Source organism: Saccopteryx bilineata, chromosome 1 (assembly GCF_036850765.1).
Source record: "Saccopteryx bilineata isolate mSacBil1 chromosome 1, mSacBil1_pri_phased_curated, whole genome shotgun sequence".
NCBI lineage: Eukaryota > Metazoa > Chordata > Mammalia > Chiroptera > Emballonuridae > Saccopteryx > Saccopteryx bilineata.
Window position 1 is genome coordinate 46692292 of NC_089490.1, and position 27011 is coordinate 46719302.

Here is a 27011-nt window from a genome sequence, read left to right on the forward strand (position 1 = left end):
CGAGCCCACCTGGACCGAGCCCACCCGGACCGAGCCGCCTCTGACCGAGCCCGCCCCGACCGAGACCACCCGGACCGAGCCCGACCGGACCGAGCCCGACCGGACCAAGTCCACCCGGACCGAGCCCACCCGGACCAAGCCCACCCGGACCAAGTCCACCAGGACCGAGCCGGCCCCGACCAAGCCCACCCGGACCGAGTCCACCCGGACCAAGCCGGCCCCGACCGAGCCCACCCGGACCGAGTCCACCCGGACCGAGTCCACCCGGACCAAGTCCACCAGGACCGAGCCGGCCCCGACCAAGCCCACCCGGACCAAGCCCACCCGGACCGAGTCCACCCGGACCAAGCCTGCCCCGACCGAGCCCGCCCCGACCGAGCCCACCCGGACCAAGCCGGCTCCGACCGTGCCCGCCCCGACCGAGCCCACCCGGACCGAGTCCACCCGGACCAAGCCGGCCCCGACCGAGCCCACCGACTGTCCGGTCGTCCCCGAAGCTGCTCGGACAACTGAGCAGAAGTGCGGCTCCACCAGGGCGGCGGGACCCCAGCGGAAGAAGAGCGCCCCGGGCCCCCAGGAGAGGCCGCCGGCCCGCGCGCGGGGTGCGCGCACCCAGAAGGCGCCTCCGAGCAGTGAGGACGAGGCGGACGGGCAAACAGGTCTAGTCGAGGGGCTGGAGCTTTCTGTACGCCGGGGCTGCACCGTCCTCGAGCTGGAGATCTCCGTATCCCCGGAGCTGGCCCCTCCTAGGGCTGCATCTCTCCGCGAGGGGGGCGCGCGCTCCGCCCGGGAGGTCCCCGGCCACGACCCGCCGGTCCCGGCCCCTGGTCTTGGCCGGAGCGAAGGGGCGCCCGGCTACTGGAAACCCAAGGCGGTGCTGGAGAAGTTGAGGCTAAAGCGCCAGGAAATCTCCGAGGCGTCGGAGACTGTGAACAAGGTTGTGGAACACCTGCTACGGAGAATGCAGAGCTGCCAGCCCGAGTTCAGCGGTGTCGGGCTGCTTCGCACGGGGAGCTACTCGGAGCAGGTGAAGGTGAGCAGCCGATTGCCCGCCCTTCTGTGTAGGGGCGCGGGAACCGCTCCCTCACCCCTCCCCGATAAGTCTCATGGTTCCTTTCTGTAGGAAGAAACTCAGACTCCAGTTCTTTAGTTCTAATTAAAATGACAAGTTCGTTCATCCCCGGTCAAGGCACATACAAAAATCAACCAATGATTGTATAAATAGTTGGAACAACGAATTGATGTGTTTTACATCTGTTATCCATCTATCTCCCTCCCTCTCCCTTCCTTCGACCCTCCTTCTCTTCCTCTCCCTCTAAAATCAATCAATCTATAAAAAAGTTTTTGCCTGACTGGTGGTGGCACAGTGGATAGAGCATTGACCTGGGTGCTAGGGTCCCAGGTTTGAAACCCCAAGGTTGCTGGCCTCATCATGGGCTCATCTGGCTTGAGCACAGGCTCACCAGCTGGAGCTGGTCTCTCATGTTCACACCCAGGTTCAGGACTGGCCAGGTTGACACCCTCTGCCTGAAGTTCATCCTGAGTCCTGGAGGGGAATCCCATTTCCCCTGGGGGGAGGTCTGTGCAGACACAGGCCTGGGCCTGATCCAGGAGCCGAAGGTCCAGTGGGCAGACGCAGCAGTGACTAGAACAGGGCAGGGCTTGACGTCTCCAGACTGACTGCCGATCATTGCAGAGCTCAAGCCACATCATGGGTGTCATGTCTCAGGACAGGGCAGGCAACACGAGAACATGTAGCCTCTGCCGAAGCCTCTGACCAAGTGAGCTGGAAGTGGCTGTTTTAGAATGTGGTTGCCTCGCAACCAGGGTTCCGAGTTCTGGTGGGCTCTCTCAGCAGGCAGTGAGGTCACTGTGTGGTGAGGTCATTGCTGCTGCCACGTGGTGATGTCACTGCTCTTGTCTGAGGCAATGCGCCGTGCCTCCTCCGGCAGCCGCTCCAGCTGCAGCTCTGGAGCTGATCCCGGCCTGAGCAGCGTCCCCTGACCACACTGAGGCCCCACCAGCGCTACCTCAAGAGCCCTCTGCCCAGACTGCCCTGGTTGTGGCCAGACAAGGGGAGCTGCCTGTGGACAGCGCATCAGGGCCAGCTCGAGAGCTGCTTGTCCTACAACCTGAAGACTTTGTTTTACCACCTCTCTTTGACAGTTTCCTTTTATTTTCTTTTAATGTTATATTGTTTTCCTCCATAGTATTAATTTAATTTTATTTGGAGTAGTTCTGTATATTTTATTTTGTTCTTGTTCTCTGTTTTTCCATAGTGTGATTCATTATAAATAACAAAACTGACAGCTTATTTTCTAAGTTGTGCCATTCCTGAGTATGAAGTTCCTTCAGGGTGCTGTGCAAGCACCAGCACTATCCCTAGAAGAATATTCCATCACTTCGAACGGAAACCCTGCACTAAAAGGAGTCACTCCCCACTCCTCCTGCCCCTAGCAAGCTGTCACCTGCTCTGTGTCTCTGCTCCTTTACCTATTCTGGACTTTCCCTATCACTGAAATATTATAATAAGTGTGTTTTGGTTGTGCTCCCATACTTTTTTTTTTTACTGAAAATCCATTTTTGTCATTTGAAAGGGAAATAGCAGGTGAAATACAGGCCAGCTGGGGGGTGGGGGGCTCTTTTAATAAGTGTTCGCATCATCTAGGGCTAGAGACCACTGTGTTAAGTGTGACTGCAGGGCCTGATGTCAGTTAGGCAACTGCTGTCCCTTGGCCTAAAACAAATACGAGAAAAATGCAAAAATCTGGAAAGACACACCCCAAGTTAGAAAGCATTCCTCACAACCCAAGGCCAGAGAGAGGGTTAACATCCCTGCGGTGCAGAAACCTGGAAGTCGGTATTTTCTAAAGGGACAGAGAGCAAACACACGTGCTTCCAATAAGAGGCGCTGCACAGCCAGAGTGTTTCAGGTGATGGCCGACCTCCCAGTGGGGAAACACGCACTGTGGACACTGGCGAGAGTGCACTGTCGCCATCAGTCTGGCAGGCTTCTGGTTTGGTGGCAAACAGCCCTGAGGACAACAGGGGAACACAGAGGTCCCAGCTGATCCCCGGAGAGGATGGTGAAAGTCCCCTTCTCTGGGACAGTGTGCCGGCCCTGTTGAAGTCCCACAGGTGCACACCTTCACCTGGCAGTGCTCGTGCCAGGAGGGGACCCAAAGAAGTTCTTGTACAGTTTTTCAAAGATGCGTTTTCGAGACCACCTATCAACCACCAGGGCAAGATTACAGAAAGTTTCTAATTTTCATTAGGATTAATAAACTCCTTTGTGCAGAATGAAATACAAGAGTACACTGTTACTTTTTTTTCTTTTTTTTTTTCTTTTTTTTTTTTTTACAGAGACAGAGAGGACAGACAGGGACAGACAGACAAGAATGGAAAGAGATGAGAAGCATCAATCATTAGTTTTTTGTTGCGCGTTGCAACACTTTACTTGTTCATTGATTGCTTTCTCATATGTGTCTTGACCGTGGGCCTTCAGCAGACCGAGTGACCTCTTGCTCGAGCCAGTGACTTTGGGCTCAAGCTGGTGAGCTTTTGCTCAAACCAGATGAGCCCGTGCTCAAGCTGGCGACCTCAGGGTTTCAAACCTGGGTCTTCCACATCCCAGTCCCACGCTCTATCCACTGCGCTGCCACCTGGTCAGGCTACACTGTTACTTTTTAATTTTCTTTGTACATTTTGGCCTGGGATATGGGTTTGAAATGGACATTGTATCAGCTTCAGTAAAATAAACAAAATATTAGTAAAAATCATAACAAAGTTACTTTACACCTGTCAGAACGGCTATCATCAATAAATCAGCTGTTGATGAGGGTGTGGAGAAAAGGGAACCCTTGTGCACTGTTGGTGGGAATGTGGATTGTAGCAGCTACTGTGGAAAGAAGTATGGAGTTAGTCCTAAAAATTAAACATGGAACTGCTTATGAGCCAGAGACTTCACTTCTGAGAATTTATTCAAAGAAACCTGAAACACTAATTCGAAAGAATATATGCACCCCGTGTTCATGGCTGCATTATTTACAATAGCCAAGATTAGGAAGCAGCCCAGGTGTCTATTAGTAGATGAATGGATAATAAAGCTGTGGATAATGTTAATACATCATTTTGTTAATTTGAATACTACTCAGCCGTAAAAAAGAAGAAAATCTCACTCTTTGTAGCAGCATGGCTGATCTTGGAGAATATTAGGCTAAGTGTAATAAGCCAGTCAGAGAAAAACAAGTACCATATGATTTCACTCATATGTGGAACTAATGAACAGAATGAATTAACAAGCAAAATAGAAACAAACTCAGAGAGTAGGCTGAGTGATGTCAGGCAACTGCTGACCCTTCCTGGGCCTAAAGCAAACATGAGAAAAATGTTCGTGTTCGGGAGGGGCTTAGGGGGCTGGGTTGGGGTTGGGAGATTGAGCAAAATGGGAACAAGAAAAAGAGAGAAAACAGATGATAGGTTGTGGAACTGTGCACTTGCAATTTGCATCATTTTGTTAAGCAGTGTCACTCCAGTAAATTCAACAGAAAGAGAAAAAAATTGATAAGAAAGGACTACTATGCCCACAAGTCTATGCCTGTAAGTTTGATAATTTCAGTGAAATGGACCAATTACTTGAAAGAGATAATCTGCCAAAACAAACACCAAAACAAATAGACAAACTGAGTATGCCTAGATCTATTAAAGAAGTTAAGCTAATAACAGCATTTCAAAAAGAACCAGGTCCAGATGTGTTCACTACTGAATACTAACGTTTATTTATATCCTATTTCTCTTGTCCTGGAGGTGAGGGTTATTCTTTTCCTAAGGACTTGTGTTCATTTCCTCCCATTTTTAAAGACTGAAAGCATTTAACATAGGCCTCAGGAATGGAAATCTGAACACTGAAAAAAATTATACCAATTTTCTACAATATCTTCCAGGCAGTAGAAACAGAGGGAAAACTTTCTAATTCATTCTAACATTCCAGTGTTGCCCTAATACCAAAGCAGATGAAGTCATTGCAAAAATAACTCAAACTATGTCTCATGAACACAGATGCTAAATTCCTCAATAAAATATTTGCAAATTTAATCTAACAACATTCCTTTCTAAATATCATGAATAATATCCATTTCAGATTAAAGACTAGAGAATAAGAGATTCAATGCATAACACACATATCTTTTTATATATTTTCTGGGTGTTCCAATAGCCCTATTTGTAACCCTATTTGTCCAGATACGATCACATGAAGAGCTATCACTAATTCCGTGTCAGTTAATCCATTCAACCTGGGATGGACCAGGGTAGTGCTTTCCCCACCCCTCTTCAATTCTAGGCACAGACCACGATTCCTAGTATCACCATGGATGTCTAACATGTTTGATGGGTGATTGACATGAGATTTGTTCAGATAATTTGGAGATCCTAATTTAAAGCAGGGGCACTTCCCAGCTGGCCTGCTTGCTTGGAACAGTATGTCCAGCTGCAGAGCCAGGCTGCAATGATGGGAGTGCCTCGGGCATTTATTCGGTTTATTTTATTAGCACTAAAACTATACCATATGTTCAGGACAAGTGTTGAAACCATATCGCTTCAGCTCCGGATTTTTAAACTGTGGGTCATTAAATTTGTGGATTACCACGGATATTTTTAAAATCAATACAGACTTAAATATATCAAAGTGCTGTCCACATAGCAATGGTAAAAGCTGTTTTGTCAACCTTTCGTTTCAAATGTTTTATCTATATCCTGGGTTCCTTTGTAAAAGTGAGGGCTCTTTGAGTACTGGTTAGAAACGTCGATGGAACTCAGTAGTGAAAGCAGGCAGGGATCTTGGGCGCAGTCCAGGCCTATGAAGGAAAAGACGGGCGCAGTGATTCACATAGGCTTCGAGGTCACAGAGTTAAGAGAGCCAATTGGTCAAACCGTAAAGGTCCCGCCCACAACTCCTCCTCCACCAATGGATGTGAGGTCACGAGACTGCGGCAAGGGCGGGGCAAGCTTCGCGCGGGAAGTAGCGGCTGTGTGGAGTCTCTTGAAAATCGCACGACGGCGCGGTCGGGTGGTGCAGAGCCGGACGGGAACGACGTCGGCCGCGCCGGATCTTCTTCACGGGACTATGTCGGGGTAGGAGGCAGGCGGCAACGCCTTCTCCTGTGTACTTGCTTCTCCGCGAAACTCGGAATGGCCCAGGCTCCGGAACGGAGGCCGAAGGAGGAGACGAATCGTGGAGGTCCGGGCGGCCGTAGGGGCGGCAGTGGCGGCCACTGGAGGGACCCTTCCGGCGTCCAGCACCCTGTGGACGATGTTTCTCGGGAACCGCCGCTCTGCTTTGGATTGAAGAATGATTGGGTCGGCATGGTGATCGGTGAGCGCGAGAGGACGGGTGTGCGCAGGTGCCGGACCGAGAGAGGAGACGGAGTGGGCGGGGGGCTGAGCCTGGGCAAGGGCGTCCCAGCCACGGTCGCCACGCCTCCCACGCCCCCTTTCGGCTGCCGCTTAATGAGAGTCAGGTCTCTGCCGGTGATACAACTAGGATCTTTAGTATCTACTAGAATGATGTCATTTAACCCGCCTTTGCTATTTATTTAGACTGTGTTTTGGAAGAGCAATCTGCTGTTAGAAGACGTAGGAAATCTTTGGGCAGAAAGGCCTTTGACAGCTTGCCCCAAAATAAACAACAAAGCAGTGCTGAAATCACTGAGCACCGCAGAGCTATTTAGTCAAAGGTTAGAAGGTGGAAGATATTACTATAGGCTGCTCAAAACATTAGCCATATCTTGAACGTAGTTTAACTTAACTGCGACTTATCTGCTGAAAAACAGGATCTTTTTTTCTTAGTACATCTTAAGTGTTCCAAATTCATTTTTGAAAAACATTTAGAAAGGATTGGAATTTAGATTTGCCCCATCTGTTGCCCTAAGTATGAGGATGACTTCTAAAACTTGACCATGAGTTATGGGAGCTAATATTGTGTTTTATGCTTTTTTTTTTAACCTGTATTTAGAAAAATGAACAGTTTCTGTAGGCTGCTGTTAAATACAGCAACATGAGGGTGAATGTGTGACCAAATAGGATTAATTGACTCCTTAAATCCTTCAGATGGCTCAGGCTCAATGATCTGAAGACAGATGCTCCATAAGCGAAAGCCACTAGGTTTGCAATAAAAATCACTTCAGCTCTCAACACTTGTTGAGCACCTGTGAAACTTTAGCAGTATCCTAGAGAGCACGCACTCTATGGCGATTCTGGATCCAATATTTTAAATAAATACAACTTTAATTTACACACAACAATTTTAAGTGTACAGTGTATGGTACAGTATTATGAAGATGATATTATATAATAGATTTCTAGAATGTTTTCATCTTGCATGTCTGAACCTATCCATTATATCCTCAAGGTTAATTCCTGTTGTCATATATGGGAGGATTTCTTTTTTCTTTTTTTTTATGCTGGAAACTTCTGTTGTATGTACAGGCCACATTTTCTTCATCCAGTCCTCTGTGGACATTTAGGTTATTTTTACCTCTTAGCTATTGTGAATAATGCTGAAATGACCATGGGAATGCAGATAGCATTTTGAGATCTTGACTCAATTCTTTAGCATAAATACCCGAAAGTGGGATTGCTGGATCATACTATAATTCCGGTTTTAATTTTTTGAGGAATCTTTGTACTGTTTTCCATTGTGGCCACACCAACTTACATTCCCAGTGACAGTGCACAAGGGTTCCATTTTCTCTACATCCTCCCAAATGTTTATCTCTTGTCTTTCTAATAATGTCCATCATAACAGTTATAAGGTGATTTCTCATTGTGGTTTTGATTTGTATTTCCTTAATGATTTCAGCATCTTATCAGATATGCCTGTTGGACAGACATCTTCTTTAGGGAAATGTCTACTCAAGACCTTTGACCGTTTCTAATTGGACTGTTTGGTTGAGTTGTGTGCCACCGTTCCAGTGTCACTACATCCTTGCCAACCCTTTGGATCTGATTAGTTTGCTTGGGCTGCTAATGAGTCTTTAGAATTTATCGCCAGAAAAGGAGCCTCTTTCTACAAGGAGTAGAAAACACTTGCTTTGCTTTTTCCAAACTGAAAGTTAGTATTGGACCATAGGAGCCTTTGTTTGGATGAGCTGAGAAAGAACTAGAAAAGGTTCTTTCCTCTGAGGAAAGTATATACCCCCCCCCCTCACTGATTCCAACTTGCTTTAACAAAAAACAAAATCCTTTCTTTTTAAAAACAGGTCGTGGTGGGTCAAAAATAAAGGACATCCAAAATACAACAAACACCAAAATACAGGTAATTGTTCTGTGTTTATAAATCCTGAAAGAGCACATAGTTCATTCCTGACTGAAATTTCTACTCAGTTATTAACTAACTGTGGTAACTTAGATAAGTTGTCAAAGCTCTTCATACTGCCATTCTTTTCAAGAACTCACCTAACCTATGGCCCATTTCAGGTCTTGGTTTTTGTCTTATGGAGGTAAAATCTTTAGAGATAATGTTCAATGAAGGATAAAATCTCAGGCCCTGGGCAGTTGGGTCGGTTGGTAGATTATTGGCCCATCATGCGAATGTCCTAGGTTTGATTCCCAGCCAGGGCACACAGGAGAAGTGCCCATCTGCTTCTCCACCCTTCCCCCTGTCCTCTCTGTCTCTCACTTCACCTCCTGCAGCCAAGGCTCCACTGGAGCAAGGTGCCCGGGGTGCTGAGGATGGCACCATGGCCTCGCCTCAGGTTCTAAAATGGCTCTGGGTGCACTGGAGCAACAGCCCAATATGTGGGCAAAGTGTTGCCCCTAATGGGCTTGCTGAGTCTGTCTCTCTACCTCCTCACTTCTCACTTAAGAAAAATACAGAAAAAAGAAGTGAAAGAAATCTTTGGGGACTGTCATGTCCTTCCTGGCTTCCATTCTTCAGACCTTGGGCTGTTTCTGTTTCCAATCCTAGTAAGCAGCCACATTATTTACCTAGTTCACAAGCCAGAAATTTAGAATACTAATTTTTATTATTCTACTGCCTGTCCATCATTGTTGAGTCCTTTCTATTCCTGTATTTCTCAAGGGAGATCACATCATTTGGAACATACTCCCCTCACTGAAGCATCCTACTTCCAGTGATGATCCTCTAACCAGTCTCCACTGTGGCTAGAGCAGTCTTTCTAAAACACAAATTATGATTTGGGGTGGTGAACACATGGTGCAATGTACAGATGATATATTATAGAATTGCACACATGAAATCTACATAATTTGACTAATGTCATCCCAATAAATTCAGTTTAAAAAATAGAACACAGCCTGATCAGGCAGTGGTGCAGTGGATAAAGTGTCGGACTGGGATGCAAAGGACCCAGGATCAAAAGCCCAAGGTCACTGGCTTGAACGTAGGCTTATCAGGCCTGTGCGTGGGCTCACCAGCTTGAGAGCGGGGTTGCTGGCTTGAGCGTGGGATTATAGATATTACCCCATGGTCGCAGGCTTGAGCCCAAAGCTCACTGGCTTGAAGCCCAAGGTCACTGGCTTGAGCCCAAGGTCAGTGGCTTAAACAGGAGTCACTTGCCTGACCAGGAGGTGGCACAGTGGATAGAGCGTCGGACTGGGATGCAGAGGACCCAGGTTCAAGACCCTGAGGTCACTAGCTTGAGCAGGGGCTCATCTGGTTTGAGCAAAAGCCTACCAACTTGAACCCAAGGACGCTGGGTCCAACAAGGGGTTACTCGCTCTGCTGAAGGCCCCGGTCAAGGCACATATGAGAAAGCAATCAATGAACAACTAAGGTGTTGCAATGCGCAATGAAAAACTAATGATTGATGCTTCTCATCTCTCTCCGTTCCTGTCTGTCTGTCCCTGTCTATCCCACTCTCTGACTCACTCTCTGTCTCTGTAAAAAAAAAAAAAAAATAAATACAGAGGAGTCACTTGCTGTGCTATACCCCCCCCCACCTCTTGTCAAGGTACATATGAGAAAGCAATCAATGAACAAGTAAGGTGCCACAAGGAAGAATTGATGCTTTTCTTTCCCTTCTTGTCTGTCTATCCCATCTGCCCTCTCTCTGTCTCTGTCTCTCTGTCACAAAAATAAAGAAAATAATGAAAAGAAATATAGAACATAAATTATGTGTTTTCATGTCCTTTTTGTGTATATAACCATTCGTATCTCCCTGGTTATTAGCAATATTATATTTACTTTATAGTTTCATATCATTTGAGGTTGAATGATGGTTGGAGGAGTGAGTGGCAAGGGGATTTCAATCACCCCAATTTTTTTTCCTTGTGTCTAGGTAATAAAAGGGTGTCCTGAAGCAGAAATCAAAATTTTTGGTAGCAAAGCAATGCAGACAAAAGCTAAAGCAGTGATAGATAATCTTGTTACAAAACAACAAAATTACAGTTCTCGACCCAGAGTTGGTAAGTTATTTTTGCCCACTGTAAATTTTTGTAAAGCACTGTAAATTTTATTAAAATTTTATTCAGTGAATTTTTTTAAATTTATAGGCTGTGTTATAACATGCTTTTCCTGATAACAAAGCTTGAAGTTGCCATCATAACATCTGTTTGTTATAGAATTGTATTTCTTTTCTTTTTTCTTCTTTCCCAAGTGAAAGAAGGGGGAGATAATGAGACAGATTTCCTCATATGCCCTTGACCAAGATCTATCCCGCAACCTCCATCTGAGTCTGATTCTTGTTACCGAGCTATTTTCAGGGCCTGAGGTAGAGGCCCCATGGAGTTATCCTCAGCACCCAGGGCAACTCACTCAAATCAACTAAGCCATGGCTGTAGGAGAAAGAGAGAGAGAAAAAGAGAAAGGGGAGGAAGAATGGTGTAGAAGCAGGTGGTTGCTTCTCCTGTGTGCCCTGACTGGGAATCAAACCCAGGACATCCACATACTGGGCCACTGCTCTACCATTGAGCCAACTTTTTTTCTATGTAATTCCAGGATACCTTATCCCAAATGAAAATGCTTAAATTTCCTTGTTTAAGCATAGCAGTTTTACTTTTAGCTACAGATGAGTGAAAACCCAAAAACTAAACTGATCTTTTCAACATACTTTTTATTAATGATAGAGCAAGAATTAGTCTCAGCCTCCTGTCTCTATGGTCTCTTTCCTGGAACTGACTGGCTTTGAAAACTGCCTGATTGTTTGATATTTTAAAAATCTCAGATCTGCTTGGATGAGAGAAAATGCCATTATTGAACTATTTCCAGAAGCAACAAAAAAGTAAAAAGTACAGAGCCTTGGCTTCAAATGGCAGCATTGCCTCTTACTGTTTCTTGGGAGGGAACCTGTCATCAGTCTTTAAGTCTCAATTTCTTCATCTGTTAACCTAGAGCAGGGGTCCCAAACTTTTTACACAGGGGGCCAGTTCCCTGTCCCTTAGACCGTTGGAGAGCCAGACTATAAAAAAAACTATGAACAAATCCCTATGCATACTGCACATATCTTATTTTAAAGTAAAAAAACAAAACGGGAACAAATACAATATTTAAAATAAAGAACAAGTAAATTTAAATAAACAAACAGACCGGTATTTCAATGGGAACTATGGGCCTGCTTTTGGCTAATGAGATGGTCAATGTCCGGTTCCATATTTATCACTGCTAGCCGTAACAAGTGATATGACGCGCTTCCGGAGCTGTGATGCGTGAGTCCTGCATCACCGGAAGTACTATTGTACATGAGCGACGCCGCCACATACAGTACTCCAGTGCTCCTCTCACTGACCACCAATTGAAGAGGTGCCCCTTCCAGAAGTGAAGCGGGGGCCGGATAAATGGCCTCAGGGGGTCACATGCGGCCTGCGGGCCGTAGTTTGGGGACCCCTGACTTAGAGTAACACCTGCCTCACAGGATTATTATAAAGATTGGGTCAGTGGTAGTCAACCTGGTCCCTACCGCCCACTAGTGGGTGTTTCAGCTTTCATGGTGATCTGGTAGCGGAGCAACCAAAGTATAAATAAAAAGATAAATTTAATTATAGTAAGTTGTTTTATAAAGATTTATTCTGCCAAACTTAGCAAAAACCCAACATAAGAGTACTTGGTATGCTTTAATTTGCTGTAAGTCTGCTTTATAAATTTTATAAAATAAAGTTACTTCCCTACTTTATAAATCACCATTACTGTGGATCTGGTGGGCGGTAGGTATAAAAAGGTAGACTACCCCTGGATTAGGTGATATGTGTGATTTATTAGTAGAAACTAGGCTCTCATGCTCTTTACCTTCTCTTTTCCAATAAGTTTTTAAATTTCATTTCATAAATCTCAAGTAGATAACTGATGACAAAATCACAACCAGACCAGGGTGGATGGCTTGGTTGGTTAGAGCATCATCCCAAAGTGCAGAGGTTGCCATTTCGATCCTTATTCAGGGCACATAAAGGAACAGTTCAATGTTCCTGTCTCTCTCTCTCTCTTCCTCTCTCACTGAAATGAATAAATAAGAATTTAAAACAAATGACCAAAAAACATGAACAGAATAGTCATGGAACTATAGCACTAAAACTCTTAATTTTATATTGCAAGCATTCTCTGGTATTAAAAACAAAATAGTAAAATAATTTTGGCGATTTTGTACTGGTAAGATTTGTTTTGAAACTAATTAGGTAAAACTATTTTAACAGCTACTGTTGCAATTCAACCTTCTGTTAGAAGATCTGTAAGGACAGATGACAGTGTTGTTACAGAAGATCAGCCACTGATTGATTGGGATCAAATTCGAAAAGATGCTTTGAAATGGGAGGAAAAAAAGTGGGCAGGTTAGTGCTGTATTCTAACATTTACATGTGGTTGTTGGTGGTTCTTTTAATTGAGGTTTTTATTCTGTATAAAATGTGCTACTTTTAGTAATGAAATCTACAGGAAAAATGACAGTAAAATTTTCAATGCTGCAGTTAGTTCTTAGGGCAGGATATTTTCTATATTGCCTGTGTTGTGATTTATGCTATAAATGGAAAACTTAAATTACCTACACCTTGTTTTATTTGAGGTAACTTACTGCAAACGTTTAATGAGATAGAAAATACACTGCTCACAATGATTAGGGGATCAGGGAACATGTAAATACTCCAGTATTTTGTGTGGTGCCCAGGCAAACTGCAGCTCGCAAGCCACATGTGGCTCTTTGGCCCCTTGAGTGTGGCTCTACCACAAAATACCACGTGCGGGCGCTACCTCGATAAGGAATGTACCTACCTATATAGTTTAAGTTTTAAAAAACTGGCTCTCAAAAGAAATTTCTATTGTACGGTTTCTCCTGTTGATATTTGGCTCTTTTGACTAATGAGTTTGCTGACCACTGTGCATTTTCACCAATGAAATAAAACTTGATTTTGTATTCATTTGCATAATTGAACAATTTTCTTTGACTTGTCTTTTGCTTTTCAGATGTTCTAGTTTAATAAAAAAAAAATCAAATGCTTTTTTTATTGCTTCATATTCACTTTAAATATCCCCTAGATTTTGTGAGCAGTACAACTCCCAAGGGGAAAAGGAAGAGAATAAACATGTTGACCATGGGTTGTTAACATTGTTATTGTGATTGAGTAAAAGTTGATCTTGGAATATCCTGTCTTACATGGGCAAAATAAAAAGAGAGAAATAGTTCATAAGCATACAGATCTTGAGAAGAGATGGGTTTTAAAAATTAATTTAATTTTAAATGAAATTCTTATTTGGAATTATATATGGAATCAAATGTTCCATATTATAGTCACCAAATTTTAGAGTATATTTGAGCACTAAATTTAGCTATCAGAATGAGGCTGCAGTATGTCATTTATTTAAAATTAAAAGCTAATGCATTAATGTGTGACAGATATTAACAATAATTCTACAATGGCAGTCAGCCTGCTTGCACATTCAGTTTCCAGTGCCACTTTAACAATATAGGTGTTGCGGAGACTTGCAGTGGGTTTGCAGAGAGAGGACTTAAGGCTGAGGAAGTATGATAGGCACTTATAAAAGAAGACAAGGTACCTTCTGAGCGGTAGAATAAGGAAAAATATTTTATTCCTATACAGTAAGGGGGTAGACCTTCAAAGAAAAGATAAAGTTAGTTTACTATGTTTGAGAGAAGATTCATCAATTGTTATCACTGTGTCTTGTAAAGCATGGATTTCTTTCTTTTATACTTAAAATGTAATTGAAAGACAAACCAAAAAGGGAGATGTCCTAGGTTCTGGCCTAAGCCTGACTGACAAAGTGTGACGGCCTAAAACTGTATGGATGCAAGTGAACTTCACATGTGTTTTGGTTGATTTCTGTTACTTTGAATAAGTGTCAGTGAAATGCAAGATCTCGTTCTTTATCAAAGTTTAAATATTTATCTTTGTCACAGATTTACCTCCAATTAAGAAAAACTTTTACATTGAGTCAGAGACAACAAGTTCAATGTCACAAGCACAAATAGACATTTGGAGGTGGGTTGTTTTATTGCTTCTTTAAGTAAGTATTTACATAGTTATGCTATTAAATCAAGTGATTAAGCAGAGATTTGAAATGATTGCATTTGAAGTCTGTACCTTTTGTATTCAAATAAAAACTTGGTTGCATTTTAGTTGATATATTTTAGAGCATTGCTACGCAATGAAATGTTCTGGAAAGAGGGAAATAGTGATAGAATAGTCATTTACTCTTCAAACATCATCTGGAATTAAAGATCCTGAAGGCAACATTTTTTTTCCTATTCAGGCTGATATGAAACTAAGATAGTATTGGCCCATTCACACACACAGTGTAAATCTTTTTCTTCTTTCTGCGATTAGGTTGATAAGATAAAGATGCTCACTTCTGTTTTTTAGTTATTACATTTTAGTGTGACTTTACTAACAGTCTGGTTTTAATCAATTGCAGTTGAATTCCTAGATATGACCTGAACTAACGCCAATAAATTTCTTGCTAGTGAGTACAGTGTATTTGCTTCATTTTTCCTTAAAGGAAGGAAAATTATAATATCGTGTGCGATGACTTGAGAGATGGTGAGAAACGGCCTATCCCCAACCCTGCTTGTCAGTTTGAGGATGCCTTCAAATGTTATCCTGAAGTTATGGAAAACCTTAAAAAGGCAGGCTTTCAAAAGCCAACACCCATTCAGGTACGTTGAATAATTGTTTTAATCTAATATTTCACTGACCGTTTTCCCCCTAAACAGTATCTGTTAGAAGGTAGATCACCAGGAAGCCACTGTCTCTTCTGAGCCTCAGCAGCACCTCCTGCACCACCAGTTCTTGGCACTCAGAAAATATTTGTTGAAAGAAGTTTGGGGCTGGGAGAGGAAGGAAGTGTTTCCACTGAACACAAAGAAATGCGCTTGTTATTTTATTATTTATCATTCTGTTTCAGTCCCAGGCATGGCCAATAATTCTACAAGGAACAGATCTTATAGGAGTAGCCCAGACTGGAACAGGGAAGACACTGTCCTACTTAATGCCTGGATTTATTCACCTTGACTCTCAACCAGTGTAAGAATTGTAGAGCTGGGTTGTCTGTAGGGGTTTAATAGGTATGGATACCAGAGCTGTACTTCATGTTTCTTGGATATATTGCACAGGTCAAAAGGTAATGACTAGTCTCGGGGAAAATACACTTGTACTGTGATGGTGAAAGTATAAGTTGACAATCATTTTTGGGAAGCAATGGGTAGTATCTACTAAAAGTCTTGAGACTTATTTATTTATTTATTTTGAGAGAGGGCAGACAGAAAGACAGGAAAGGACAGAGATGAGAAACATCAACTCATAGTTGTGGCACTTTAGTTGTTCACTGATTGCATTTCATACATGGCTTGACGGTGGCGGTTGCTCCATTCTAGCCAATGACCCCTTGCTTCAGCCAGTGACCCTGGGCCAAGCCAGCAGCCTTGGGATCATGATGATGATCCCACAGTCAAGCCGGCAAGCTTGCGCTCCAGCTGGATGAACCTGCGCTCAAACCGGCAAACTTGAGGTTTCGAACCTGGGACCTCAGCGTCCCAGGTGGATGCTCTATCCACTGTGTCACCACTAGTCAGGCTCTATCAAAAGTCTTAATAGTAAAACAATGGAAACAGTTTAAGTTATTGTGTCCAGTACAGTTGTGTGACGGAATGTTTGACACAGGAAAGCATTGGCCATGTTAAATGATTTTTTTGTTTGGCTATCTTTCTGTTTCCCACCTTTTATGGTGAATGTATGTGACTCTGACGCTCCCTGCCAAACTTTTGAAAACACTGAATGAATATACATCATATCTGTGACAGGTACTTTAATAATCTGTTTTCTTTCCAAAGAGCTAGAGAGCGAAGGAATGGACCTGGCATGTTAGTCCTTACACCCACTCGAGAATTAGCTCTTCAAGTGCAAGCTGAGTGTTCTAAGTATTCATATAAAGGTCTTACAAAGTAAGTCATTTCTTTGGCTATTCCTGCATCAGCAGTTTAATCATCTGTAGCTTTATCCATTCATTTTCCCATTCTTTTTCTTTTTCTTTCTTTCTTTTTTTAATGAGAGGAGGGGAGGAGGGAGACAGACTCCTGCATGCACCCCAACCGGGATCCACTCAGAAAACCCACTAAGGGGCGATGCTCTCTGCCCAGCTGAGGCCACTGTTCCTTTTATCAGCAACTGATCCTTTTTTTTTTAAGTGCCTGAGATGGAGGCCATAGAGCCATCCTCAGTGCCCGAGACCTACTTGCTCAAACCAGTTGAGCCATGGCTGCAGGAAGGGAAGAGAGAATGAAGGTGAGGGGGAGGGATGGAGAAGCATATGGGTGCTCTCCTGTGTGCCCTGACCAGGAATTGAACCCTGGACGTCCATATGCCAGGCTGATGTTCTGCCACTGAGCCAACCAGCCAGGGCCCCATTATTTTTCACACCTTTCTTTTTATTTTATTCTATGAGAGGCGGGGAGGCAGAGACAGACTTCCTCATGTGCCCCAACTGGGATCCACCCAGAAAACCCCTACTGGGCTATGCTCTACCCATGTGGCTGCTGCTTTGTTGCTTGGCAACCGAGCTATTTTAGCACCTGAGGCAAAGCCACAGTGCCATCCTCAGCACCTGGGGCCAACTTGCTTTAACTGTTCAAGCCATGGCTACGGGAGAGGAAGAGAGAGAGAGAAGGTGGGGGTGGAGAATCAGTGGTCACTTCTCCTGTGTGCCCTGACTTCCCACAACCAGGACTTCCACACACTGAGCGATGCTCCACTGCTTAGCCAACCAGCCAGGACCATTTTTAACACATTTCGAGAATCTGATTGGCTCAGCAAGAGTCAGGTATTATCCCTGACCTAAATCAACTGTAGCCAAGGCAGTGGGGTCAGTAACAGTGATGCAAACATGGCTCTTCATCACACACCACTGTGGATTGATGGGTATTGGTAACTTCTCAGAAAGGGGCAAATACTATCAAAGGCATCTGATAATTTTTTTGATTTATATACCTTTTATTTTATACCAAGATGTTTAGATTAGTTGGGATTTTGAGTTGTGATAACATATTCCTTGCCTGAACGTGAACCTCTGTATTTTTCTTAAGTGTGTGTATATATGGTGGTGGAGATAGAAATGGACAAATACAAGACCTGACAAAAGGTGCAGATATCATTATTGCAACTCCTGGAAGATTGAATGATCTACAGTTGAATAACTTTGTGAATCTGAAGAGCATAACCTATTTGGTAATTAAGGAATGTGGGTCTGGGATACTGGAAGAACCGAACTCTTATTAAAAAAAAACCCAGTCTTTTAGAATAACTGTCCATTTTATAATGGTTTTAAATCATAGCAGTATTTCCCATTAACTCTCAAGTGTGAAGCTAAGAATTTTTAGATAATTTTATTTTAATGTTTTTTTATAAATGTTGGAAAATGTAGGTAAGTACAAAAAAAGGTCAAAATCCACATGGATGTTTAGACATAATTTTTTTTAGATTTACACACTGTTAGCCAACTTAAAAATAAAACAATTTATATTGCAACCACAGACCCCATATTTTTCCTGGAGAAACTGGAATACAGTCATCCCTCGCCGTAACGCGGTTCACTTTTCGTGGTTTCAGTATATCGCAGATTTTAAATTGTATCACAGATTTTTTGCTATATCGCAGGATTTTGCGGTATATAGGTATTTTTTATATATTTATTTTAATTATTTTTATGGTAAAATAATATTTTCTAGCCTAAAACATTGAAAGCAATATAAAATATTTAAAACATATTAAAAGAATATTAAATCGAAATAAAATACTAGTACGTGCCCATATAGAATTTTGTATGTTGTTAAAATTACATAGGTTTAAGAGTGTAGAAAGTGTTTAAGAGCATAAGTAGTGTTTATAAGAGTATGGGGAAGGTTAAGAGCAGTGTGAGAAAGTTTATATGAGTGTGGGGAGGGTTTATAAAGCCTTAAAATATATATAAATAATAAAAAAATATAAGGTAGCTACTTCACGGATTTTTGGCTATTGCAGGGGTCTGGAACCTAACTCCCACTATAGAAGAGAGACCACTGCAGTGGTTTAGGTTAATAAGAGAAATGAGAAAAAAATTACCCATAGTACTACATTCATAAAGAGAGAGTATATATATTAGCTACCTCTCATATTTAATCTAGCCACAAACATGTTTAATGCAGGTATTAGATGAAGCTGACAAGATGCTGGATATGGGATTTGAACCCCAGATAATGAAGATTTTATTAGATGTGCGCCCAGACAGGCAGACTATTATGACAAGGTAGGTGTATGCCTAATTGTTACGCTGCAACATAGAAATCAGTGGAATAGAATCCATTTTCAGTTGGTTTCGCCACAGGATTTTTAGAGCATTTCTTCAAAGTATTTTGAGATCCCTAATGTATCAGTGTAACAAGGATTATTGTATTTCCTAAGTTACAGGTGGAGACTTATTTTTTCTTTTGACAGAGAGAGAGAGAGAGAGAGAGAGAGAGAAGCATTGACTTGTCCCACTTTGGTTGTGCTATTGACTAATTCTCCTATGTGTCCTGACCAGGACTCAAACTGGCAAACTTGTGGGTCAAGCTGGTGATCCCGGGCTGGAGCACTGCCCTCAGATATCTGGGCTGATGCTGTTTCCACTGTCCACCTTCCCCGGGCCAGATAGAGATTTCTATAAAACATAGAGGAACTCCTGGAGGGCAAACTGTGTTGGATACTGGGGTCTCTCATGTGAGTAAGTGATCCCCTGTCCTGAGAGGCAAACATCAGGTAACTGAATACTTTTTTGCCCAAAGTGAAACTGAGGAGCAGTGATTTTTATTTAAATGCAGGTGATATATAAACCATTTTCTCTTTTGTGTTATAGTATATAATTGAGGAACTATACTAAATTCCTTCACTTTGTTTTCTCATTAATCTTTTTATCTAATTACTGTGAAAGTATAAAAGGTGGTACTTTCATAACATACATATGGGTAAGAAATACCTGAATTCATATATCCTTTCATGAATACACTTAAAATGTTTTTATTTAGCATGATACCTAGTTTTGCTAGCTGACAGTCCATGAGAAGTACAAGGTTTTAGATTTAAGGTATAAATCTCCTTCATCTCTGGTTTATAAAACTGTTCATTAAACATATTTAAAGGTTTATTCTAGTAGCTTCAGTAAAGTTGAGCAATTCTTTGTGAAGTATACATTTTCTGTGAAATCTGTCATATTGAATAGTTCAAATGTGTCTTTCATGAGCAATTTGGTTCATAACATTCATAGGGAAATTAATGTTTGATTAATAGTAAATTTTCAATGTTTGTATATCTTGTTTTATTTCCAGTGCAACATGGCCCTATGCAGTCCGTCGACTTGCACAATCTTATTTGAAAGAGCCAATGATTGTGTATGTTGGTACTTTGGATCTAGTTGTAAGTTTGTTTTTTATGACTATAGTTAAAAATATTTTCTTTTTTATTTTACTTAGAAAATTAAATTTAATAGGGTGACATCGATCAATAAGAGTACATAGGTTTCAAGTAAACATTTCTATAGCATTTGAACTGGTGATTAATTTCTGTACCCTTCACCCAAAGTCAAATCATTTGCCGTCACCACATATTTGTCCCTGTTTACTCCCTCCACCCACACCCCTGCTCCACAATCCCCTCCCCCTGATAACCATGTCACTTTTATCTATGTCCATGAGTCACAGTTTTTTATCCCACCTATGTGTGAAATCATATGGTTCTTAGCTTTTTATGATTAACTTTATTTTACTCAACATAATATTCTCAGAGTCCATCCATGTTGTTGTAAATGATAGTATATCATTAATTCTTATTGCTAATTAATAATCCATTGTATATACGTATATACATCTTATTCAGTCCTCTATCGAAGGATATTTTGGTTGTTTCTATCCATGTCTTGACCACTGTGAATAATGCTGCGATGAACGTGGGGGTGCATGTGTCTTTATGTCCCAGTGTTTTGTTTTTTGTTTTTTTGTATTTTTCTGAAGTTGGAAACGGGGAGAGACAGTCAGACAGACTCCCGCATGCGCCTGACCGGGATCCACTCAGCACGCCCACCAGGGGCTGGACGCTCTGCCCACCAGGGAGCGATGCTCTACCCCTCCGGGGCATCGCTCTGCTGCGACCAGAGCCACTCCAGCACCTGGGGCAGAGGCCAAGGAGCCGTCCCCAGCGCCTGCGCCATCTTTGCTCCAATGGAGCCTCGGCTGTGGGAGGGGAAGAGAGAGACGGAGAGGAAGGAGGGAGGGGGGTGGAGAAGCCAATGGGCGCTTCTCCTGTGTGCCCTGGCCGGGAATCAAACCCGGGTCCCCCACACGCCAGGCCGACGCTCTACCGCTGAGCCAACTGGCCAGGGCCTATGTCCCAGTGTTTTTGAGTGTTTTGGGGAGATACCCAGTGGAGGGATTGCTGGGTCATATGTAGTTCTAGTCTTAATAGTTTCAAGGAACTGCCCTACTTCCTTCCATAATGGCTGTACCAGTTTACATTCCCACCAGCAGTGAATGGGGTTCCTTTTTCTTCACGGCCTCTCCAACACTTGTTATTGCCTGTCTTGTTGATAATAGCTAATCTAACAGTTGTGAGGTGGTATCTCATTGTAGTTTTGATTTGCATTTCTCTAATACCTAATGAAGATGAGCATCTTTTCATATATCTGTTGGCTCTTAGTATGTCTTCTTGGGAGTAGTGTCTGTTCAGGTTCTCTCCTCATTTTTTATTTGGATTGTTTGCCTGTTTGTTGCTGATCTTTGTGAGTTCTTCATATATAATTTTTGTGCAAGGGGACAAGTGTAGTAAAGTTTTATTTATTTATTTTTTTAAAGGGACAGAGAAAGTCAGAGAAAGGGATAAATAGGGACAGACAGACAGGAATGGAGAGAGATGAGAAGCATCAATTATCAGTTTTTCGGTGAAACACCTTAGTTGTTCATTTATTGCTTTCTCATATGTGCCTTGACTGCGGGCCTTCAGCAGACCGAGTAATCCCTTGCTCAAGCCGGCGACCTTGGGTCCAAGCTGGTAAGCTTTTTGCTCAAACCAGATGAGCCTGCACTCAAGCTGGCAACCTTGGGGTCTTGAACCTGGGTCCTCTGCATCCCAGTTCGATGCTCTAGCCACTGCTTCACTGCCTGGTCAGCGAAGTTTCATTCTTTTGCATGTGGCTTTCCAATGTTCCCAGCACCATTTATTGAAGAGCCCTTCTTTTGTCCATTGTGTGTCTTTGGCTCATTTGTAACATCTTTTTTAATGCAAATAGAGAACTTTATTTGATTGCTTTTTATACTATTACATTTATTTATCTTTTTTTGTCTTCTTTTTCTAAGTGAGAGGAAGGGTCATAGAGAGACAGACTCCTGCATACACCCTGACTAGGATACACTCGACAGTCCCAGTCTGGGGCTGGTGCTCTGCCCATCTGGGGCCACGCTCACAACAAGCTATTTTTAGCACCTGAGGCAGAGGCTCCATGGAGCCATCCTCAGCGCTTGGGCTGATGTGCTCAAACCAATTGAGCCATGGCTGAGGGAGGGGAAGAGAGAGAGAGAGGGAAAAGGAGAGAGATGGAGAAGCAGATGGTGGCTTCTCCTGTGTGCCCTGACTGGGAATAAAACCCAGGACATCAATATGCTAAGGTGACACTCTACAACTAAGCCAACTGGCCAGGGCTACATTTATTTATCTTTTATTAAATTTATTTCAGTGATATTGTTTAATAAGATCATAGAGGATCTAAGGGTACAATTCTATGATACTTGATTTGTATGTTGTATTATATGCCCACCACCCAAAGTCAAATCATTTTCTAAAATATTTCTTAATTATGGAAATTTTATTTGTGTTTTGGCAAGTCTTTTGCCCATTCTCTAATTTTAGAGTAAATATCAGATACATATGATTTTATCAATAAATACCTCAGTTTACATTGTCAAAAAGACTAATTTAAACGTAACTATAGTATATCTCACACCTGAACATTTATTTATTTATTTGAGAAATAGAGACAGGGAGAGAGGTGAGAAACATTAACTCGTAGTTGTTTCTTGATTGCTTTTCATATGTACCTTGACCAGGGGCTCAAGTGGAGCCAGTGACCCCTTGTTCAAGCCAGTGACCTTGGGCTCAATCCAGTGATCACAGGATCATGTCTGTGATCCCACACTCAAACCAGATGATCCCGTGCTCAATCCAATGACCTCAGGGTTTCAAACCTGGGACCTCAGCCTCCCAGATCAGTGCTCTCTCCATGCAGCACCACCAGTCAGGCTCACACCTAACATTTTAATAATCTTTTAATAACATATTTCCAGTCAATGTTTCTATTTTCCTGGTGTCTCATTTTTCTTATCCCTGTTAGAATTGGGTTCTGAACTAGGTCTCCATCTGCGATATATTTTAGCTTGGTTTTCTCTTCTTGTGAAGTCAAGATAGATCAGTGGAGGTAGATGAAGTTAGTTACTACACAATTTATAATCAAAGATACCCATTATATCTCTTTGTTATTGTAAAGGTTTCTAGCCTTGCCCGACTGGTGGCGGTACCGTGGATAGAGCGTCGGCCTGGGACTCTGAGGTCTCAGGTTGAAAACCCCGAGGTTGCTGGCTTCAGTGCAGGCTTATCCGGCTTGAGTCCAGACTCATCTGACTTGAGTGCAGGATCATCAACATGATCCCAAGGTCGCTGGTTTGAGCATGGCTGGTACCTCTTTCGGTCAAGGTACATATGAGAAGCAATGAATGAATAACTAAAATGATGCAACTATGAGTTGATGCTTCTCATCTCTCACTTCCTGTCTCTCTCAAGAAAAAAAGTTACAGTTCTCTGGCCTTTCACTTAATAATTATAATTGTCCTTTCAATTAGTCATTAATGAAAATTGTTTCTTTTTACTTCATCACTAGTAATAATAATGGCTCATTGCTTAGGCTAATTTCACTAGATTTCCTGAAAGGCAGGATAAATGCTTGGTTCTTTTTTTTTCTTAAATGCTATTAAAATCTATTTTATCTCTGGGTTCAGAAATGGCACCAGTGGTATTTTGAAATTTTGCATTAAATTGTCGAACTACTTATGGAATGGAAACTAATCATCTTTCTTCCTTGTAGGGCTATATTAAAGTCCATGATGGTTTTATTAAGATTAATCTCACCCCATGGTTTTTTCTTCTCCTACAATGGTAACCAAATACTTTCAACACACCGCCAAGCATTCAAGAGTTTCCAGCCTCTCTTAGGTGAATAAATGATAAAAAGTGAAAGGCTGAGCTACAAATCCTTGAGTAGAAATAGTCTTGTGAGGACCTGCCTTTTTCTCTGTTAGTAGTGTATTACAACATTAACCAATGATGGAACAAAGATTTATTTTAGCCAAGGTATAGGATTTGCCCATCAATGTTGATGTACTATGATCTTTGAATCTTTTAGGCTGTAAGTACTGTGAAGCAAAATATAATTGTCACCACAGAAGAAGAGAAACGATCTCATATTCAAACTTTCCTGGAGAGCATGGCTCCCAAAGACAAAGTCATAGTATTTGTTAGCAGAAAAGCTGTGTAGGTATCTTTTTCTTTTATATCCTTAATCATCAAACTGATTTATTTAGCATTATTTTTATTTGTATACTGATTTCAAATGGGGGTATATATGTCTTACAGTAGGTGATTTCAGACTTTTGCTAATAGAAATAAAATAGTGAATTTATGGTTGTATTAGAATAAGCAGTTAAGATCAGTGACTTGCTTTTTTTCTTCAGGGCCGATCATTTATCAAGTGACCTGATTCTCCGACATATATCAGTAGAGTCTCTGCATGGCAACAGAGAACAGAGCGATCGAGAGAAAGCATTAGAAAACTTTAAAACAGGTACATTTATGCCATTACTATTTGTTGCCTTTTTAGAGTATACAGTGCATGTGGTTGGCTGAGTGACAGCTCCTGTTCAGGGAACCCATTCATAAGATCCGTCCTCAATTTACAGACCCAATAACTAGACTTGTTAGAGCTCCACATACTAATCAGACTTTCAGAGCTATCCGAAGAGCTAATATTTAAAGCTGGATATCAAAGCAATAATTTTCCATGGGGGATATTTCTATTAATTTACCTGAGGTGCACCTATCTTTGTGACATGGCTCAGATGACACAGGGACCATTTTCTGTACCATAATATCTATCTTGTTTTAAGTAAATATGCCTTTCCTACCGTGTTTTACTATCCAAGGTGATACTACTTCACCTGATTAGATATTAGCGGAATATAAACTTTCTGATACGTCTTATTTGGTTTATGCAATAACGTGTCTATAATCTTTTGGCTTTACTGTTTAGGTAAAGTGAGAATACTGATTGCTACTGATTTAGCGTCTCGAGGTCTCGATGTCCATGATATCACACATGTCTATAATTATGATTTTCCCCGGAACATCGAAGAATATGTGCACAGAGTAGGGCGCACGGGAAGAGCAGGGTAAGTAAACGTAGTCTACCCATGAAAGAAACCAACCCTAGATCCTCGTGACTCCCCTCACAGATATTTTTTTTCTAGAAAACTATTTTGTTCTCTTGCCTATAAATTTTCTGAGCCACCCTAGAACCTGCTTTACTACTTTATTTCTGTCCAGTTGACCTATTCCAGATTCAACCACACCCCACTATGATTAGCTGCACGTAACTGTTTGCATTCATCTCTAGTGTCACAAAGCTAATGTATACACAGTGGTTACTCTTGTCCCAGTTGGTTTGTGTAAGCGACCCTGTTCTCCCAAGAGCGCTGTTGTCAGAGACCCCTTGTAACACGCTGGTTAAACAGCTGTGGATTATTTAGATTGCATATTGCTGTTTGAATGATGCTAAATTCTGATGTATAATAATATTTGGTCTTGTGAAAGAGTTGAGGTTTTGCTGTTGCTGATTTTATTTGATATTGCTAACTGGATAATGAATATAAATCATAAATTAAATTTCATGAATTTTATTTCCCCCTTAAAGGAGGACTGGAGTGTCAATTACCCTTATCACTAGAAATGATTGGAGGGTAGCCAATGAATTAATTAACATTCTGGAAAGAGCGAATCAGGTGAGAAGATAAAACTCATTAGAACTAACTCTACCTCATATCACTTTTCTAATGTTGAAATAATTTCATTTATTCTGAGTACAGGGGATTTTTGCTTATCAGGAAAGACAGATTTAAGCAATTAACATGTTTTGAGGCCTGTAACCTAGCAAAGGTGAGGAGCTCTGATATCATATAATTGGGGAACGTAATCTAAGGGGGGGCAGGGGAGCAGCACCACTGAACACCTTGCTGAGAAGAAAGTATGTTAGGAGCCCTGGAGAGGAGTGCGCGAGCGCTTCAGCAGGGAACTCGTTCGGGCCAGATGAGAAAGAACACACAGCAGGTGGCACCAGGTGCGGCAAGTGAAGGGCACTGCAGAGCAGCGGGGCTACACACAGGGAAGCAGTGTAATGATGGGTGTTTTTAAGATGTCTGATTTTATAGCTTGCAGATAAATTCAGAGTTTAATATGCAGGGAGACACATTTCATTCTGTTTGAAAGATGTATAATCAGTTCTGAACATTCTCTGACTGAAATTCTTTGAAGGCAATTTAGCATATTGTGGGAAAGCTGTTAGACTTAAAGAATAATCTCAACCACAAAAGTACATTTAATGCTTTTAGAGTGTCCCAGAGGAACTTGTGTTGATGGCTGAGAGATATAATGAAAATAAACTGAAAAAAGAAGAGAAAAGAAAATTGGGAAGACCCCAAGGAAAACCCAAGAAGTTTTATTATTAATGTCTGTGTTGAAAAGTGGTGCTCACCTACTTATAGAAGGTAAAATTTGAGTAATGCCTGGTATTTCCAATACCTGTTTTCCTTAACGAGGCTTTGTTAGTATGTTTACTGTAATCAGCAGTATCTCTAAGAGTTGTTTACATAATAAGTCATTAGGTGTTACTCTATACCTGTTACCTAAGTTCCAATTAATATATCTTATTTAGAGTTAGAAGTATTGATGGAGAGTTGAGAAAGTAAACTTGAAATTGTACAGAAAGATCAGGAGTGTAATGGAGTTGATGGAGGTATAAATTGCCATAACCTCTTCTAAGCAATTTGATAACTTATCAGTGAAAATACATACACCTGTTGATCCAGAAGTTCCTCATCTAGAAATGTATTCTATAAATATGCCTGCATATACAAGTAAAGATTTATTATAGCAATTATTATAGTAGGAAAAGATTATAATCTCGATGTCCAATAGGGCACCATATGAATAAACTATGGAGAAAATATTTTTGCAAACCATAGTTCTGGTAAGGGATTAATAACAATCAATATAGAGAATTCCTAAAACTGAACAAAAACAAGCAACCTGATTAAAAACTGGGCAGAGGAGCCTGACCTGTGGTGGTGCAGTGGACAAAACATCCAACTGGAATGCTTGCCCAGTCAAGGCACATACAAGAAGCAGCTATGAGTTAATGCTTCCTGCTCCTCCCCTTTCTCTTTCATCTCTCTCTAAAG

At 41.9% G+C, this 27011-nt stretch overlaps 1 protein-coding gene across 1 annotated transcript; it reads left to right on the forward strand.

Annotated features, from left to right (window-relative positions):
* The first annotated feature begins 6056 nt into the window (after window positions 1-6056).
* Window positions 6057-26314, forward strand: DDX43 (DEAD-box helicase 43). Its single transcript, XM_066252991.1, has 16 exons — window positions 6057-6373; window positions 8259-8314; window positions 10299-10425; window positions 12643-12777; window positions 14358-14439; window positions 14957-15113; window positions 15362-15480; window positions 16287-16397; window positions 17535-17676; window positions 18633-18733; window positions 19791-19878; window positions 23906-24033; window positions 24234-24343; window positions 24809-24947; window positions 25469-25556; window positions 26163-26314. Exons 1-16 carry the CDS (start codon window positions 6190-6192, stop codon window positions 26277-26279), a joined length of 1884 nt encoding a protein of 627 aa, XP_066109088.1. The 5' UTR covers window positions 6057-6189; the 3' UTR covers window positions 26280-26314.
* The last annotated feature ends 697 nt before the right edge of the window (window positions 26315-27011 follow it).

Bases quoted from the DNA above. Each gene is read 5' to 3' on its own strand.
- DDX43 (XM_066252991.1), top strand. From the start codon at position 6,190: ATGGCCCAGGCTCCGGAACGGAGGCCGAAGGAGGAGACGAATCGTGGA. The intron at 15,114-15,361 runs GTACGTTGAATA...ATTCTGTTTCAG, and splicing joins AAAAGCCAACACCCATTCAG to TCCCAGGCATGGCCAATAAT. The intron at 18,734-19,790 runs GTAGGTGTATGC...TTTTATTTCCAG, and splicing joins AGGCAGACTATTATGACAAG to TGCAACATGGCCCTATGCAG.